This window comes from Triturus cristatus, chromosome 3_2, assembly GCF_964204655.1.
Source record: "Triturus cristatus chromosome 3_2, aTriCri1.1, whole genome shotgun sequence".
NCBI classification, from domain to species: domain Eukaryota; kingdom Metazoa; phylum Chordata; class Amphibia; order Caudata; family Salamandridae; genus Triturus; species Triturus cristatus.
The window spans coordinates 225,705,929-225,726,348 of NC_140584.1; the positions used below are offsets into that span (position 1 = coordinate 225,705,929).

Below are 20,420 nucleotides of genomic sequence, written 5' to 3' on the forward strand. Positions count from 1 at the left end.
ACACATGGCAAAAAAAGGAAAGTTACTTCATTTCCACTACCAGCCTTTCACAGCTTCATACCAATAAACACCCATGGCTGTATAATATAAAGTGAGCATCCCGTGTGGTGTCTACCACAGTTTTGTCAGAATGGTGTCGTAAATAGTTATAGAGCTAAAACAGTGCTGTTTTAGCACTTTAGACAGTGGTGCCTCTTTGCTTGTCACTGAAACTCTAAAGGCATGTTTCTGCTGCTTTTTTTATGAAAATGTAGCAGCATTTGTTGGCATGTCTAAAGCAAACAGAATAAAGCACAACAACGTACACAAAACAAGAGAACAGCACAATTAAAACAGTGGATGACACAATAAAACAGTCCAAACAGAAAACGAAACACCAATCACAGTGCAACACAACAACTTAATTTTGCAGCAAAAATTCACAGTAGCACTAAAAACAGAGCCCATCGCCAGTGCGAAAACCATTTGCAAATATTCTTGTCACACATTATGACCTCCAGAAACCTGTTTTCATCATAAGATAATAAAACGTGTTTGTACCAAGCACTTTCCATAACTTAACACGAAAGACAAGAAACAGCCCCCGTTAAAATGTTTTGTGATCCTGCCTCAAGACGTTTTGCACTTTCTAATTTACAATGGCTGCAAAAGTATTTACCGAAACAACAGCAATTTGTGCTACTTTAAGGAACCCCTTCCCAAAATACACTACTGTAGCGAACCTGAGCACCGGGAGTACTCAGGTTTAACCCCTTCTCTGCTAGGCCTTTTCCCCCCCTGTGCTAAGCTTTTTTTGGGCTATTTGGGGTAGTGCGCGCTTAGGCTCCTGTACCTTTTTGACCACATAAGGTATACACACCAAATTTGTGTCCTTTTCTTCCAACATCATAGAGATTCTAAAGATACCCAGGGTTTGTGGATTCCCCTGGAAGGGTCCCAGAAATTAGCCAAAATACAGCAAACTTTTGGTTTTTTTTGTGAAAAATGGGAAAAACCGGCTGCAAATGAAAGCGTCCGGGTTTTCTCTGCAAATGGTATCAAAAAAGTGTTTGTGGGGCTGAAATCACCATTTTCCCAGCTTTTAGGGAATGACAGACTTTTGTCAGAAAACCAACATTTTTTACACAGTTTTGGCATTTTTCTGGGACATAGCCTATTTTTGCAATTTTTTGTGCTTTCAACCTCCTTCCAGTTAATGGTAGAAATGGGTGTGAAAGCAATAATGGACCCTGGAAAGCTATACATTTTTGAAAGATAGACAAAATTCTGAATTCAGCAAGGGGTCATTTGTGTAGATCCATCAAGGTTTCTTTATAGAAACTAACAGTTAAATATAGGAAAAATTGAAACAGTTGAAAAAAACTGCATTTTTTTTCAACGTTTTCACCTGTAACTCCTTCTAATTATGACAGCTCTTTGAAAGCAATATACCGTTACATCCGTTGGACCTTTCTGGTTGTGGGAATATATAGGACTTGTAGGTTCGTCAAGAACCCGACGAACCCAGAGTCAAAAACTGAGCAGCAATTTGCAATGGTTTTTTATTATGTTCCGGGTATATAGCAATTATTGTGGGAAAATGTATACATGGAAAAATCGGTATGAAAGACACCTATGTATTTCTGAAATGGGAACAAATTATAGAGTTTAGAAACAGTACATATTTGCACATTTTCGAAATTGGGAATACTCATACTAGCATGAGAATTATCGGTCATTTTTCAAAAATACTTTTTTTTTACACAATGTCTTTCATTTGGAAGGCAGAAATGCATCAAAAATCAATAGGTAATAACAGTTGCTTTACAAACCTGAATTACCCTAAGTCTCCCGATATAAATGGTACCTCACTTGTGTGGGTAAGCATAGTGCCCACGACAGGAAATGGCTCAAAACTCAACGTGAACACACCACATTTTCACAATGAAAATTTACCCTTTTTTTGCAAAGTGTCTAGCTGCAGTTTTTGAACACTAGCTCTGCAGGCACCTAGGGAATCCTAGCAAACCTATACATTTTTAAAAACAAGACACCCAGGGAAATCCAGGATGGGGTGACTTGACTGCCTCCCACCAGGTTCTGTTACCCAGAATGCCTTGCAAACCTAAACAATTATAAAAAAAAACACATTTTCCCCACATTTCTGTGGTGGAAAGTTCTGGAATCTGCATGGATCCACAAATTTCCACCCACCCTGCGTTCCCCAAAGTCCTCCGTGAAAAATGGTACCTCACTTATGTGGGTCGGCCTCCTGCCCGCGACATGAAACGGCGCACAACCCAACGAAGTCACACCTCAATTTCGCAGTGAAAAATGACCCTTTTTTGGCAAAGTGCTTAGCTGTAGTTTGTGAACCCTAGCTGTGCCGTCACCTAGGGAAACCTAGCAAACCTATACATTTGTGACAACTAGACACCCAGAAGAATCCAGGATGGGGTGACTTGACTGCCTTCCACCAGGGTCTGTTACTCAGAATCCCTTGCAAACCTAAAAAATTGTCCAAAAAAACACATTTTCCCCACATTTCTGTGGTGGAAAGTTCTGGAATCTGCGTGGATCTACAAATTTCCACCCACCCCGCGTTCCCCAATGTCTTCTGAGAAAAATGGTACCTCACTTGTCTGGGCCGGCCTAGTGCCCGCGACATGAAACGGCGCACAACCCAACGAAGACACACCTCAATTTCGCAGTGAACAATGACCCTTTTATGGCAAAGTGCTTAGCTGTAGTTTTTTAACCCTAGCTCTGCCGGCACCTAGGGAAACCTACTAAACCTATACATTTTCGAAAAATAGACACCCAGAGGAATCCAGGATGGGGTGACTTAGCTGCCTTCCACCAGGTTCTGTTACCCTGAATCCCTTGCAAACCTAAAACATTGTCCAAAAAAACACATTTCCCCCACATTTCTGTGGTAGAAAGTTCTTGAATCTGCGTGGATCCACAAATTTCCACCCACCCCGCTTTCCCCATAGTCTTACTAGAAAAATGGTACCTCACTTGTGTGGGTTGGCCTAGTGCCCGTGACAGGAAACAGCGCAAAACGCAATGTGGTCACACCTCAATTTCGCAGTGAAAAATGACCCTTTTTTGGCAAAGTGCCTAGATGTAGTTTATGAACCCTAGCTCTGCCGGCACCCAGGGAAATCTATCAAACCCACACATTTCTGAAAACTAGACACCCGGGGGCTTCCAGGGAGGTATGGCTTGTGTGGAACCCCCAACATTTCCTAACCCAGAATCGCCTGCAAACCTCAATTTTAGCTGAAAAAATCACTTTTTTCACACATTTTTGTGTGGGAAAGTTGTGGCGTCACCGGGCTCACACAAATTTCCCACCACCCAGCGTTCCCCCAGGTCTCTCAATAAAAATGGTGCCTCACTTGTGTGGGTGGCCCAAGTACCCGCGTCAGGCAAGGGCCCAAAACGTAGTGAGGCGACATCAAAATTGCCTATCTCAAAACCACCTGGTTTTGCAAGGGGGATCACCTGGGTTTTTGGCCCCAAGCTCGGCGGCAATCTAGGGAAACCTACCAAACCTACACATTTCTAAAAACTAGACACCCGTGGGCTTTCAGGGAGGTATGGCTTGCGTGGATCCCCCAACGTTTCCTTACCCAGAATCCCCTGCAATCCTCAATTTTAGCTGAAAAAAACACTTTTTTCACACATTTTTGTGTTGGAAAGTTGTGGCATCACCGGGCTCACACAAATGTCCCACCACCCAGCGTTCCCCCAGGTCTCCCGATAAAAATGGTGCCTCACTTGTGTGGGTGTCCCAAGTACCCGCGACAGGCAAGTGCCCAAAACGTAGTGAGACAACATGAAAATTGCATGGCTCAAAACCACCTGGTTTTGCAGGGGGGGTCACCTGGGTTTTTTGCCCCGTGCTCGGCGGCCATCTAGGGAAACCTACCAAACCCACACATTTCTGTAAACTAGACACCCGGGGGCTTCCAGGGAGGTATGGCTTGTGTGGATCCCCCAATGTTTCCTAACCCAGACTCCCTTGCAAACTCAATTATAGCTGAAAAAATCACTTTTTCACACATTTGTGTGTGGGAAAGTTGTGGCACCACCGGGCTCACACAAACTTCCCACCACCCAGCGTTCCCCCAGGTCTCCCAATAAAAATGGTGCCTCACTTGTGTGGTAGGCCCAGGTACCCGTGACAGGCAAGGGCAAGGGTACCATTGGAAAGGGGAGATTCTCCCCTTTGCAATGATACCTCTCCCATCTTTCTACGTCACAATCTGATTAAAAATGAATCAAGTAAGTGTATATTCAAAAACACTCAAAATGTTCCATTATATATCTATGAAATAAAAATTCAAAACTGCTTCAGTATTTAACTTACCATCAATAGCACTACAGTCATAAGAAAGGTGGCTCTGAATGCACCGACATCCTGACTCCAGACATTGTCCGTTACCATTGCAAAAATTGGGACACTGTAGAGCTGTGATTATTTCTTCATAAATATCGCCACCCATTGAATGGTGGGGAGTGATTCTGTTTTCAAGAACTTTGCTTTCACACTCGTTTTCTAAAAAGGGTATCATCGCATCAACCCATATTAAATCATCTTTGAGCTGCAGGTCCACAAGGCACATGTTGATTGCTTCATCAAGCCTACTTCCGAGGAGGTCCTTGCAGACAAATCCAATAGTAGAATTCAGAAGAGCTTGTTCACAGGCTTCCAATGCTTTCGCTGATGTTAGACCATTCAATGTAGGCCATGAAGGCTCAATTACTGGCCACTTCACAGCAAAATGATCATCTGGGAAAAGATATGCAAAGCGATTCAAAGTTTGACTTGCAAGAGAAGGTACTGTTTCAGCATCTCCTTTCACATTTGCTTTGTAAAGCAATCTATCTCCTCCAGAGTTATCAGTATTTTCAGATCTAACATTTTTCACTGAAGACTTCGAATTATGTTGTAAAAATTGTTTGTGTTTACTAAGTCTATAATTGTTATATGATTCAGAAAGAATTGTGTGGTAAGAAGGATTTGATTGTGTCTTTGCTTCATCACTTTTCAAAGTCTGGATCTTTGTGAAGGATGGATATTCTGATGTTACATCTACATATGGAATAATTGAAGTGTAATCCACATCATCATTTGACAGACAGCTCAAAGATAGCTGAGAAGAGTTATTTAGTGAATGTTTGTTTTTTGTAGAGTGGATGGAATCTGTGTACTTTGGACAGGCACAGAAGTGTCTACGAGTCCCCTCTTCGACGGGTGCTGGAGTTTTCTCAAAAAAACTGTTTCCTGGAGTGATCCTGCAAACAACAAATACAAATTGAATTAAACTTTTCTGCTGCATCAGAAAAGCCTTAACTAAATCAAAATGGAAATTGATGAGGGACACAAATTGAATTAGACTTTCCTTTTGCAGAAGAAAAACTTTGGGGAAAGCAGAGGAGAAAATGATTTACTATAAATATGGCATCTGTAGGAAATCAGGTTATTGGTTGAGAGGAGTAGACACCCCACTCAGGCAACATTTACAATCTTTGTGAAGGTCAAACACAAAAATCACTGAATTAACCTGTGCTTAACCCTCTGGTAGCTTGGCAGTAAGCCATCAGGCTTAACTTAGAGGCAAAATATAAAGTGAAACACGAAAAATAAGCAGTGTAGGCTGTCTAGCATCCCATTAGTGTGTCTTTCTATATTTATCTGTGAACGCTTTTTTGCTCAACTTTTAATTACCCCACTGCTTAGGAGTCATATCAAGACATTTAAACAACAACTGAAAAAGGATCACAAATAATCACAATAAGTATGACGCAATTAGAGAAATGAAAGTTCAAAGTGTGTAATTCCGTCATCCCAAAAAAGTTCATACATCATCAATCCAATCAAATTCAATCCATCAGAAGTCATAAATTTAATGTCCAGATCCAATTTATGAATTCCTTTACACAACAGTTAATCAGCCCAGCCAATGTGTTTCATCCATTAGGACTTCATCGGGGCTGTACATTTAAAACATATATAAACACCATGTAATATATGTGTATATTTATAAGTTTTCAAAAATAATGCATTAAATATTCAACTACATTATGAGAAGTACAATTGATAAACAATACACGACTCCCTACCTATATTCATACTTCTTATCCCTAAATAAATCTAGGTTAAATGGCCATAAATCTAAGATTTAGAACCAGATCTGTTGGGATTATGAGAAAAGGAACTTACAAATAGTTGCAGGAGTCTTATTAATATCTTGATTGAAAATGCAGATAAGAAAGATTGCTAAATTATTACAGGAGATTCAAACCATAGAAGATGAAATTAAGCAGCTTAACATGCCTGAACCTACTATCAAGAATTATGTTAAACTTGATGAGATTTTGATTAAATTACAAGATGATATAAAGTGTAGTAAAGCTAGGAAGCTTAAACGTGACGAGAATGACTTTAGAACAGGACGTATATTCACATTTGCTAAACGGTTTGATCACCTAGTGAGTAAGGATCAATATTACAAAAACTGTTGACATTTCTAAGACTGTTGGCACTACCTATAGTGTGCTCGGGGTCGATTTTGAATGCTTTTTACTCTCCAGTGGAGGGTATATACAAGATTGATTTGGTAATCAATCTTTCCTCCCTTGTGAGCACCACTTAAATTACAATTGTATTGTATTGTATTGTATAAGTTTTTGTATAGCGCAACTATCACCACGGGTATCCTGGCGCTTAGAGACTGTGATGACATAAAGCATGTAGAACGAGCAGCCACTAGTCAGAGGTGTTGCTACCTATTCCTGGCAAATAGCCAGGTCTTAAGGTCTCTTCTAAAGCCCAACAGAGATTCGGCCTGTCTCAAATCTTGGGGAATCTTATTCCAAAGGCATGCTGCCACTGTGCCAAAGGCCCTTCCTGCCATCCTTGCCAGTTTTACTCTGGCCACGGATGCCAGGCTTTGGCTAGTGGACCGAAGGAGTCTTTTTGGTTCATACCAAGAGAATCGCTCTCGTATAGGTAGCGGACCTATATTATGTAGGGCTTTATAGACCATGACCAGGGACTTAAAGCTGATTCTGTCTTTAACAGGCAGCCAATGTAGGTCCCTCAGTGCCAGCGTCACTGATGAGCCACGCTGTCTCCTAAGGGCTAGTTTAGCTGCCATAGACTGGACTCTTTGCAATCCCTGCACAATGTATTGGGGAGCACCCAAATACAAGGAATTACAGTAGTCCAGTCTACTCAGAATCACGCTCTGAACCACTAAGGACCTGGTCTCGCTTGGAAGTAGCGGAAGAATTTGAAGAAGAGCTCTCATCAGGGAAATACAGGTGCTGATTGTTTTGTTGGCCTGAGATTGCATCTGAATGTCCTCGTCCATCATGACCCCTAGATTGCGAACTGTTTTTGCTACTGCTATGGGGGCGTCCTCTGGCCTAAGCCTGATCTCGCCCATAAGATGTTTAGACATTTTTGCTGCATAGCAGTGCAATAACTCCATTTTCCCAGCGTTCAGCTGTAACGAGTTGGCCTTCAAACAGACTGAGACCCGTCTCATACGTGCCTGAAAAGAGCTCATGGAGACTGCGTGCTCTCCTTCAGTGGAGAACAGCAGTTGAATATCGTCCGCATAATTGACCACTTCGATCCCATAAGATTTTATTATAGGGATCAAGGGCCCTAAGTAAACATTGAAGAGGATAGGACTGATTGCCAAGCCCTGGGGTACTCCATGGCATACCGGGGACCAAGGGGAGGCAAAGTGACTGCCTGTTGTCGGTCTGCCAAATAAGATTGTAACCATTTCAGGGCACAGCCCTTCACCCCCAATCCTTCCAGTCTTGCCAGCAGTACCGCATGACTAACCGTGTCGAATGCGGCCGACATATCCAGCAGCACCAGTACTGAGGAATTCCCACTGTCGGCTCGCATTCGAAGTTTATCCAACACGGTTGTTAGAGCAGTTTCCGTCCCATGCCCTGGCCGGAATCCAAACTGGTCCCTGTCCAGAAGATGGTTTCCTTCCAAATAGCTTGACAGGGATTTACTAACCATCTTTTCCAAGATTTTGATAGGAAACGGCAAAAGAGATATGGGACGGAAATTAGCTGGCATCGTTGGGTCTAAGGATGGTTTTTTCAGCAGGGGGGTGACTATCGCTTCCTTCCAGCAATCTGGTACCACTCCTTCATTCAAGGATTGGCAGCAAATTTGCCACAGACCCGGGAATAAGTCAGGGCCATACTCCTTCCAGATCTTGTGAGGGAGGGGATCAAGGGGCAAACCGGATGATATCTCTCGAGCTATGCTGCTAAAGGAGTCCTCCGTGGGGGGTTGGAAATATTTCAGAGAGGTATCCTTCCTGATATCTTCAGTAATCAGAGGAATTTGAATTACACTCTGGTCAAACCCACCCACGATTTTGGTAACTTTGTCAATGAAAAAAGTGGCAACTTCGTTGCACAGATTTTGTGATGGCTGGACTCTGTTAGCCAAACACCCGGGATTACTGAGATCCCTTACAATGTTAAAGAGGGCCTTAGTTCCATTAGATGCCTGCAGAATGGAGCTTGCGTAGAATTGCGATTTGGCCTCCCTGATAGCCTGCTTGTATTGGGCTTGTATTCATTTTAAAGCTTTTTTATCTATTTCTAGGTAAGACCTGTGCCAACTTCTTTCAGCCTGCCGGCGAGCTGAGCGCAATACTTTCAGCTCCTCACTGAACCAGGGGGCCGAAGGCGTTCTCCTCACCTTGAGCTTTTTTCTTGGGATACATCACCCCAGCACTTTCTTAATAAAGTTACTATATCTATTATAGTTTTCCTCAACTGCCTCCTCTGGATTGAACATATTCTGTCTAGGAAAAAGAGGGGCTGGGCCCATTTTAGAGAGTTTCGCCCAATCTCTCCCCCAACGGAAGGTAGTTTGATTTTTTCCGCCAGCTTATCTCTTGGTATAGTCATCCTGAATTGTATTAAAAAATGATCAGTCCAATTTAGAGGTAATATACTGAGTACCTCTGTCTCAGACTGTTTAGCAAAAACTAGGTCGAGCATATGCCCTCCCTTGTGAGTTGGTTTTTGAATGAGCTGATGTAGACCGCAATTCTCACAGGTGTGACTCAGGGCTTGCAGATGATTCCCTGAGCTCCCTGTCTCCCAGAGATTAAAGTCTCCTAAAAACAACAATCTAGAATGTGTTGATGCTAAGGCAACAATAGTGTCCAGTAGGGCCTGATGATGTGAGTCCAGGCCCGGGGGCCTATAGCAAACCAGGCCAGTCAGCACTCTCCTCTTAGGCTCCTGTAAGGTGAAGCCCAGGATTTCATACCCTGCTATATCATTTATCTGTAATGGGGCACAGTCCCACTTCTCCTTAAAAATTATCCCTACCCCTCCTCCTCTCCCCATCAGGCGTGGCTTCTGAAGGATCTTGTAGCCTGCTGGGCACGCAAGTCCCAGCTCCACCGAGGAATCTGGGTTTACCCAGGTTTCTGTTATAAACAGTAAATCAAGGTCCAGGTCTTCCAGCAGGTCACTAATCTCTTGGTAGTGCTTTATCAGTGACCTGCTGTTAATCAGACCACATGTCAAAGCCTGCTGATATTCCCCTCGCTGCCCTTTGCCAATGTTGAGTAGTGAATCCCTAGAGTAATGAATTCTGCCTATGCAGGTTTGGGCTGCATTACAGGCGCCAGGCGCCACCGGAGCGCGGACGGGCGCAGACGGGCTTGCCTCTGGCGCGTCACCAGCGCGCCATCCGCACGCCCGCTGCGCGCTTGCATTCCCCTCTTTTAATAGGATCAGCCACTAGAGCGCTGACAAAGATGGCGCCCGGTGGATGGCTCTGAATCAATGAAGTCTCGCTAATAGCGATGTGATTTATATTTTAAGATGCAAGTAAGTGGGCAGAGCACAGTATAACCAAATTTTAAAATAATCTCCAAACACTCAACTGTTAAAAACGGAATAGCAGCAATAATAGGTAAAACACCGCACTTGTGCCTACCCGGCGGAGCGTTCTACAGCAGCAATTTAGTATGCTAAGCGTCTCGTTGTCAGGCGCACTTGCATTCCCCTCTTTAAATAGGATCAGCCACTAGAGCGCTGACAAAGATGGCGCCCGGTGGATGGCCCTGAATCAATGAAGTCTTGCTAATAGCGATGTGATTTATATTTTAAGGTGCAAGTAAGTGGGCAGAGCACAGTATAACCAAATTTAAAAAATAATCTCACAATTGATTTGTGTACACTAACCCGTAACAAGAGTAGAGCGCCCATCAGTGTACCTGGTTACCAAGAGTGAAACTGTATTGTATTTACAGGAGTGGAGCAGCCACCGGGGTTTAAAGATGAATCGAGATAAAGAAGCAGCAGATTTATTCATGAACTTGAACGCAGGTAGTTCTATAGGCACAGCCGTTGGTAAAACAAAGAGTACTAAGGAAGAAGGCTTGAGAGCAAAATTTGTACGTCTAGAATACCTTAAGAGAACAGAGTTACGTGTTTTAAGATCACAAATAGTTCCTACGTATGAAGACTTAGAACCAGATTTGTTGGGAAAAGGAATTTACTAATAGTTCCAGGAGTCTTATTAATATCTTGATTCAAAATGCTGATAGAAAGATTGCTAAATTATTACAGGAGATTCAAACCAAAGAAGATTAAATTAAACAGCTTAACATGTCTGAACCTTCTATCAAGAATTATGCTATACTTGATGAAATTTCGATTAAATTACAAGATGATATAATGCGTGGAAAAGCTAGGAAGCTTAAACGTGACGAGAATGACTATAGAACAGGATGTTCTATTCACATTTGCTAAACGGTCTGATCACCTAGTGAGTAAGGATCTAGGCTCTAAAAGGCTGTGTTTTTTTTGTGAACTGAAGACTGCCTTTTCTATGAAGTGGAGATCTAGCTGTGCCTAGAAATATTACCTGAATACAATATTAAAGTTGGTAAGACTGAATACATTCATGGACATTGGATCTAAAACTATTGGACTCTTTCAATATTACAAAAACTGTTGAAATTTCTAAGACTATTGACACTACCTATAGTGTGCTCAGGGTCAATTTCGAATGCTTTTTACTCTCCAGTGGAGGGTATACACAAGATTGAATTGGTAACCAATCTTTCCTACCTTGTGAGAACCACTTAAATTATAATTGATGTGTGTACCCTAACCAGTAACAAGAGCAGAACGCCCATCAGTGTACTGATAGAGCTAGATTTAATCAAGATTAGGCATTGCTTTATTTTTGTGCTTCAGACAGACTACATTTAAAATGACGCATATTTGGCGCAAGCAAAATGAAAACATGACATAAGGCCTGGTCAAATGTATTCTTTTTAATTGGCAGATTTTGGTGCATGAAAAGTGAAAACATGAATCAGATGCTTTTAAAGGGTAACACTTTTGGTACCTACAAACGAAAGTCATGAAATTAGGCCTGGTCAATGCTTTCAGTCTGAAATGCTTGTGCTGAATTAAAAAGTGTTTTTGCAGTGTAGACAAAACTTTTGATTTTAGTGGCCTCTTTAGCTGTGAAAATAATTATTAAATGTGTTCTCTCTTCCCAGCTCATTTTCCTTGTAATCTACACTCCCTGTTCCCTGTCTCAAGAGACTTTGGCTTTGTTGCATATTTAGGCAAATATATTCAGTTCATAACACATCTTATAATGTGTGTTAATTAAACATGCACCAAACACTACACGTGGGGCTTAAGCATTTTGCATGAAAAGCTATCTAAAACATGTTGCTATGAGTATGTATTAACTGTGTGTGTTTTGAAAATGTGCACTAGTGCATGTTTTATGCTACGTTGTACATTAACAATTTTTTTTGCATGTTGTGCACAAATAATAGAAAAGCTGCTTTAAACTAATAGCTTTTGCTAGGAAAAATAATACAAGGTACGAGTATGGGGGTGGTAAACAGAATGGGTTCTATTTCGAAAATTAATTCTGTTTTTCTGTTTGTTTTATTTTTGGGCCTAAGATAAAATGGCTGCCTGTGAATCCAGCAAGGCTGAGAATGGTGCTGAATTTGAGAGCATGTGCAGATTATACCAGCTTGCCTCGAGTGAAGACCTTGTTCAAGGCCACTGTGAACTCTAAATTCTTGCTATTCTGCCAAAGTGCCAGTGTTTGTGGAATGTGCTTATCGTACGTGCGATGTCACAGGGATGCAGGAAACTGGACTGAAACATTTTCCCTAGTAAATGTTGCTGAAACATATGATTATATTTATCATTAACACTTCTTTTGTTAAAACCGAATTTGCAATGAGAACAGGATGGTGAGACTCTCATGTCATCTATGGTAACCAATCAAGTGCAAGCTTTACTGAAAACTGCAACAATTATTTGTGTAGTCAGCCAAGAATTATAGTATAAATAATGACATCTTAGGGGGGTGTGGAGCTTTCTCTTTAACCCTTGGGCCTTAGTCTGAGAGGGAGGAGAGGAGAAGAGGCAGATGAGATCAGACATCACATGGGTTAGGTATGAGAAACGTCACGGATGCAGCCTGGGAGGAGATTTCTGCAGCCTGGGAGGAGATTGCGTCTGAGGAGAGGTGGGGGTTCTTGCTCATATTTTTTTCAGAGAAGTCCTTGCAAGTCATATTTTTGGCAAGGCAAATCACATTCCTCTGTGGACTTGTGAAGGGCGGGCTGTCTTGCTCCTAAGCACAGACAGGCAGATTGATCAGACCAGGGCAGAGAGAGCAACAGATAGAATTAATTATTTTTGAAAAAGATTTGTCTTATGCCTTTATTTCTCTTTATGGGAAATTGTTGCCAACTATTAATTATTGATTAGCCTTGCAAGACTAATTTTTTCTTAGAAACTCTTTAAGAGTTTTGACTGACATTTTGCGCCATATTTTCTTTTCTACATGTGATGCTTTTATGCAGACTCTAGTATGTTCTGTATTCATGCTATATTTTCCTAATTTCCAAATTCTGTAACCTGATTGATATTTGACTGATGAATAAAGGGTCAGAAAAACTTCACTTTTAACTAAGAAAATAAAACCCTTTAAAAATACTCACAACTCTCTTTATTGGCTTCAATATTAAATGCAGTTTTTGATTTTTCATGTTTATGTAAAGTCTACTGAAGGTAATATACAGTGGCAAGGGTCCAGTACCTTTACAGCTGTGAATTGGAGGTAATGAAGTTTTGCGTTCAGAAATTACCGTGAAATTACCGCTGCATCAGTTTGTGGTAGCAAGAGAATGGTCATTATTGTTTAGTTTGGTGATTAAGGATTATTAATATCACCATCAACTATTCAACTAATAGATCATTGACCTTAGGAGGGAAGTAAAATAATTGCCCAAGTTAGATAAATTTCCAAGTCCTGATTCCTGATTCCAATGCTCAGAACCTGAAGACTGGGAAAGCAGTACTGGAAGGTGATGCAAGAAGGCGCTTGCTGGAGTGGTGTGAGTATCAGTAGGGTTGTGAAATGTTGTTAATGTGCTAGGATGTATTTTTGAAGTGTTAAAAATAGTAAGGGTGCTGACTGTTGAAATGTTTGCTCATTTGAATTGATTGTTTATTTGATTATATTGGTAATTTCATAGGACAGGATTTATTGGTTATTGATGACATGTTTTAACTCTTCATGTTAAGTAAGTTAGTGTCTTGTCCTATGTTGTCTGAAAAAACAGATATGTACGCCTGTGGAATCCCGGAAAGGAATAGCGGGTGGTAACTGGAAGCCACACTGCTCTGAGGTTACTCGTCTGTTGGAATAACACTGAGAAGCTATGCAGGGCTGGCAGTGTTAAATTAGGGAATATTTTCTGTGTAAAAGTGAGAGTGATTGATAGCAAAGAGTTAGCTGGTGAAAATTTGGTGTTATATCACCTAGAAAGGGTAACACAAAAGGAGTAGCAGGGTCTTCTGAGCTTGAGTGAAGGGTAAGCGGAATGGATTTACTCGCAGTGTTTGAAGAGTAAACGGAAGTTCTTACTTTGTGAAGGGTAAGCGGAATGTGTTACTCGCAATGAAAAGAAATCTATTCTTTGTTTAGTGGAACAGACAGAGTAGCAAATGTTTTTATGTGGTTATTAACATAATTTTGATTAAGATTTTGTGGAGGGTCAGTGGTAATAGTAAAAGTGGCTGAAATTGAAACTGACAGCATTGAAGAAAAGAAATTGCATTGAACTATTGCAGGAATGAAAATGTTTCAAGGTTTAAAGAAACTGTTGGGAGGTAAAGTGAAAAATTCATTTTTTATTGGTGATGTTCCTGAAGGAACACCTGTGCATTTTATGTCTGCCAATTTGGTACAAAATTCATGTGTGTGGGTTCCACAATGGTGCAAGATTACTGAAAAAGAAGGTCCTTTGAGGTTTCCAAACAATGGTACTTTTGAATTGCAAGTTATTGACAAATCAAGGGAAATGTTATGTGTAATGAAGACACCATCTAGAGGTGCACAATTTGAGGCCTTAAGCATGTGGGAAAAAACAGCAAGAGACAAAGCAAGTGAGGATAAAAAGGTAAAGCACCAGATGCAGGAGAAGGGATTTAATGATGATAAAAAGCTTCAAATAAATAATGATTCAGGGGATGAAATAATGGATGCATTGTTCACTGAGTGTCCACCACTTTATGTGGTTCCCATTAAAAATACTGAAAATAGTGTACCAGTAAGTACTACAGTGGCTACTGCTTCTGTTGAACAGAGTGAAACACAGATTGAGAGAACTGTGCAGACATTTCAGAATGACCCACTACCTGTTGATTCAGCACTGACAGTGATACTCCAGGTGTTACTGCTTCAAATATGACTGAATCAGTCCAAATATCACAAACTGCAGATGCACAGGCCGTGCCTAGAAAAAGTATGACTGTCCCAAATAATATGGTCCCTACTCAAAAGGTTCAAACAGCTGCAGAAGGAGTAATTATGTCAGGGTTTATTTTAAGGAATCTCAGAATTCACAGATTATTGAACAGTAATTACCCCAGACAGTCCAAACACAGGAAGGTGGGGGAAACATGGTATTTACAACATCTGCAGCCCAGGGTAAAACGAATATATTTGAAGATGGGATATTTCAAACCTCTGTGAGGAAGCAGTAGTGCTTAAAAAGATAGATAGCATGGGGGACCAAATTAACCCAGACCTTGAAAAAGAGAAACAGCTTAATGTTTTAAATTTAACATCTGAACATGAAAAAATTAACAGTCCCTGCTGTTTAAATCATGAAAATGTGAACCAGTGTCAGGAGAAAGAATTAATTTACCCGAGTAAGGAAACAGCTACATATGCAGTAACTACACATGATATACTGACTGATTTGGCTCAAAAATATAAAATTGATGTTTCAGGAAGCTTTCCATTTCAGAAATGTTTTAGGGTACATATGAATGATGAGGCAAATGAGACAATGTGTTCTTCAGGAATGCAATTGCATATTGCAGAAATGAAATATATTTTTTAATGAAATGGGTTTGAGACAAGTGGGCAAGAAAACATGAGAAGAAAATGAAACCACCAGACCTAGCAAGGTAACTGGATAAGAAAAAGAAACCACCAGATCTAGTTGAGGAAAATAATAAGCAGAATGAGGGAGAAGCTTTTGCTTACTCATTGAGAGAAAATGTGGGAGAAGTGCATGTGCCACTGAACTAAGGTGAACTTGCAGCATTTATGAACACATTCCCACAATTGAGATACAAACTTATGCTGTGGTACCCACAAGTTGATGGATTTGTTGAAAATTTATAGGAGTTGTGCATTAATTTGGAAATGTTCTTTGACATTGCCATGCAGACTGAATGTGGTTTGAATCTAAAGTTGTTGTGCAAAGGCCAGGTGAGGAGACAATGAAAAGGGTTTGCATGAATGCACCATCATTTTCTGTTGTTATGGAGAAAAACGTAGCAGTGATTACTTTCCTGAAGGGCAGGGTGCCAGCAAAGGATGTTGATTGGGTACAGATTAAAAGAACACAGGATGGAAGTAAAGGGGTTTTGCTTTGTTCAAATTCGGGTATGGATGTTGCACTGCTGGAAAAAGTATTCTTTTGCCATCTTTATAACAGATTTGAGCGTTGGAAGAAGACATTTAAATTTAAACATGATGCAGCAGTTGGAAATGTGCAAATACAGAGAGAAATGCAGATGCAAGATGTGTCAGCCAAGCAAATGTAAATGTCAGTTCAGAAACAGGTACCAATGGCAGGCGTTTTTCAAGCCCAAATGATCCCACAAAATATGCAAAATGCTCAAATTAATTTAAATAAGTTTCCCGAGCAAATGTGAATTATCCGCAGAAACAAGGCCTGACAGGAAAACAATTGTTTTGCAAATTAAACAGTACAGATTACTGTACACCAAATAATGTTAATTTTCAGATTCCTGATGAGGATGTACATTTTAAAATGATCCAACAAGCGACAACTGTAGCATTGTTTTCAGAAAAGACAGTTGAAAAATTACCTTCTGATTTTAACGAAATAATAAAGACAGAAGTAAGGGAGTTCACAGAGAAAGATGTCAGATTAATAAAATGTGCAGAGTATGTCTTATCCAAATTAGAATCAGATGCCATGTATTCAAGAACAGCATCAGTTGCAGAAATTTTACCCATAATTAGAGATAAACTGAGTAAAGTATTTTTGATGGAATTGATTGGAAGTTTATGTAACTTTCTGAACATAGGTTCACAGAAACTAAATGAAAAGAACAGATTAGTGCAGGAGATTAATAGCATAACTTTTCCATGTTCTCCCATGGTACCAAATCCAGCCAATATATTTTTCACATTCCATGTGCTGAAGAATGGCTTACTGTTATTGATTTTTGTCATGTACATGTCACAGAGCCATCGCATGAAAATAGTCAGGAGTACTGTCAAAAAGAAAATAAATGTCTGGGACACATGATTGGAAAGGGAGGTAGAAAGGTGTCACAAGCGAGTGGAAATAATTCACCAGATGAATCCACCTCAAATTCAGAAAGAAGTCAGGATGTTTTTGGGAATGTTCGGTTGCTATAGTGAGTGGTTACCAAACCTTTTCCTAGTGGCTAAGCCTTTACTGAGGGTGGCACACAAGGATGTGTCTGATCCGCTTCCATTGGACAACAATTGCACAAAAGCATTCCTAGAGTTGGAAGAGAAAAAGTGATGTGCCCCAGCACTAGGAATGAAAGTTTATTTAAAAGAAAATACACCAATTTGCAGTGAAAGGGAGGGTTGCGGTCTCTCATTGCCTATTCAAAAACATGAATGTGCTCAAAGGTCTGGGATGTATTTCCCAATGACTTTTTACCCTAACTTCACAGAAATGCCAATGAATTGGTTTGTGATAAAGCTGAATATGTGTGTCTAAATGTCATGAAAATATGCATAAGGCCGAGATCAGACTTTAAGGATGAACGTCTGATTCAGCCCAACAATGTCCATTGTGTAGTTGGCCCATATTTGAAAGATAATAATGACACATTAAGAGCAGCACATGCTGTGCTTCCTATACATTATGTTGTCAAGGCATCATGGCTTTCAGTAGTTACCTTAGCCCAAAATTTGAAATTGATTGCCCTTACCATAACATGCAGTATTTCTGCTCAAATGGGAGCCACTATTGTAATGGGAGAGAGAAATACTAATTCAGTTGCACAAAATTGTGTTCTGTTAGCATATACATTCAATGGAATCTTCACGGGTGAATTGAAAGAGGCTCAAGAAAATGTTTTAGAAGCAGAACAACAGGGTTGTATCAGAATTGTTTTAGAGAAAAATGGCAACTGCATATTGGCAAATGTGTTATTGCGAAAACTGATGCCCAGGTATAGATTGCCAGTTTCGCGGAAATCAGATCATAATGAGGTCTCAAGGATGATGTGTGCAGAACCACAGATTGAACAAGGATTGGATTGTAGCTATCTGCCCGAAGTTTCAAGCATAATAAAGCAACACAAAGACAGCACAAAGTTACACTTTGCAAAAGACTGTGTTTCAGCATCACCAAAGTGGCTTAAAATTGGACATGCAAATACACTTGTGAAAAACACAGATGAAAAGACAAGCCATTACTGTGAAGGTCTGACTGATGTGGAGCGTGCAGTTTCTCACCAGATTGCAGCTGCTACATAAGATCTACGTAATGAATGGTGCCAAAACTTTGATCTGAGAGATGCTGTTAAATGGAAAGGCCTGTTCCAAAGGATCCTGGCAAAGACTGTTGTGAAATATGGTGGCCTTCCAAATTGAGTGCATGCCTCTCACACACATATGGTCCTGAGTCCCCCTGATAAAACAGCTCCTCTTCAAGAAGATATGCCAGCTGTGGTCAAAAGTCTACAGGAGAGGGTCAGTCAAGCTGTAAGGGAACACACAGAGTCTGAAGCAGCACTAGAAAAAACTGATGTGGCACTGGAAAAGCAAAAGGTGGAAACTGACTCAGATGAAAGCAGTGTCCAAAGGGTGAAAGAGTCAGATGCAGCCTCTGAAGAAGAAATTAGTGCTGTGGGCCTACGAGTGGAGGTAGGAAAAAGCTGGCTGAAAGGGAATCCAGAAAGTTTACAGTGGTCCCTTGAAAAATCATTTGCACCCATAGCTGAAACATCTGAATCTGATCAAAGTGAAAATAAAAGTGAAAGCCTTGGATTGGAAAAGTGCAAGGAATTGATGATGCTCTGTCAGAGTTTCTCAGCACCTGAGTGGTCAAATTGCATGGAAAAAGTACAGAATGCCACACTCTTTGAGCCCCCTAAAGGCAAGTTGGTGACAAAGAGAAAAAGAAAGGCTGAAACAATAACTGAGAATTGTCAAGAGCTGAAGAGAAAAAGAATCTTTGAATGATGAAAGAAAAAGAAGAAAAGAAAATAGAAAAGATAACTGTTCTATTGAGTTTTCCTTTTATTATTTTAGTTACATATTTTAGAAAAGACTAACAGTTCCAAGAAGCTACTTACAGAACTCTGCACTAAACTTGAGCTTGGCTATATATGATCTGATTACAGACACGATTTGTGTTTGCCTTAGAAATAGAAGTAAAATTGTTATATGCTCAGCTTTTGCAATATAAAATGTAACCTGGGAAATTAAATAAGTGTGATGATTTACAAATCATTTGAGGTATGATTTGATATCATCAAAGGGGAGGATTGATAGAGCTAGAATTCATCAAGATTAGGCATTGCTTTATTTTTGTGCTTCAGACAGACTATATTTAAAATGACGCAGATTTGGCGCAAGCAAAATGAAAACATGACATAAAGCCTGGTCAAATGTATTCTTTTTAAGTGGCAGATTTTGGTGCATGAAACGTGAAAACATGAATCAGATGCTTTTAAAGGATAACACTTTTGGTAGCTACAAACGAAAGACATGAAATGAGGCCTGGTCAATGCTTTCAGTCTGAAATGCTTGTGCTGAATTAACATGTGTTTTTGGAGTGTAGAGAAAACTTGTGATTTTAGTGGCCTCTTTAGCTGTGAAAATAATTATTGAAAATGTTCTCTCTTCCCAGCTCATTTACCTTGTAATCTACACTCCCTGTTCCCTGTCTCAAGAGACTTTGGCTTTGTTGCATATTTAGACAAATATATTCAGTTTATAACACATCTTATAATGTGTGTTAATTGACCATGCACCAAACACTACACGAGGGGCTAAAGCATTTTGCATGAAAAGCTATCTAAAACATTAGAGCATGTTGTTTTGAGTATGTATTAACTGTGTGTGTTTTGAAAATGTGCACTAGTGCATGTTTTAGGCTATGTTGTACATTGAACATTTATTTTTCATGTTGTGCACAAATAATAGAAAAGCTTCTTTAAACGAATAGCTTTTGCTAGGGAAAATAATGCAAGGTATTAGTATGGAGGTGGTAAAAAGAATGGGTTCTATTTCGAAAATTAATACTGTTTTTGTGTTTGTTTTATTTTTGGGCCTATGATAAAATGGCTTCCTCTGAATCCAGCAAGACTGAGAATGGTGCTGAATTTGAGAGCATGAGCAGATTATACCAGCTTGCTTCGAGTGAATACCTAGTTCAAGGCCATTGTGAACTCTAAATTCTTGCTATTCTGCCAAAGTACCAGTGTTTGTGGAATGTGCTTATCCTGCGTGCAATGTCACAGGATGCAGGAAACTGGACTGAAACATTTTTCCTAGTAAATGTTGCTGAAATATATGATTATATTTATCATTAATGCTTCTTTTGTTAAAACCGGATGTGCAATAAGAACAGGATGGTGAGACCCTCATGTCATCTATGGTAACCAATCAAGTGCAAGCTTTACTGAAAACTGCAACAATTATTAGTGTAGTCAGCCAAGAATTAGAGTATAAATAATGACCTCTTAGGCGGTGTGGGGACTTCTCTTTAAGCCTTGGGCCTTAGTCCTAGAGGGAGGAGAGGAGAAGAGGCAGATGAGTTCAGACATCACAT

At 40.2% G+C, this 20,420-nt stretch overlaps 1 protein-coding gene across 1 annotated transcript in view; it reads right to left on the reverse strand.

Moving 5' to 3' along the window:
* LOC146857060 (von Willebrand factor D and EGF domain-containing protein-like) overlaps positions 1-20,420 on the reverse strand; it is a 1,714,722-nt gene that overhangs the window by 701,150 nt on the left and 993,152 nt on the right. Inside the window, 1 exon segment of the mRNA XM_085647013.1 lies at positions 4,358-5,286. Coding sequence (XP_085503139.1) covers positions 4,358-5,286 — 929 coding nt within the window.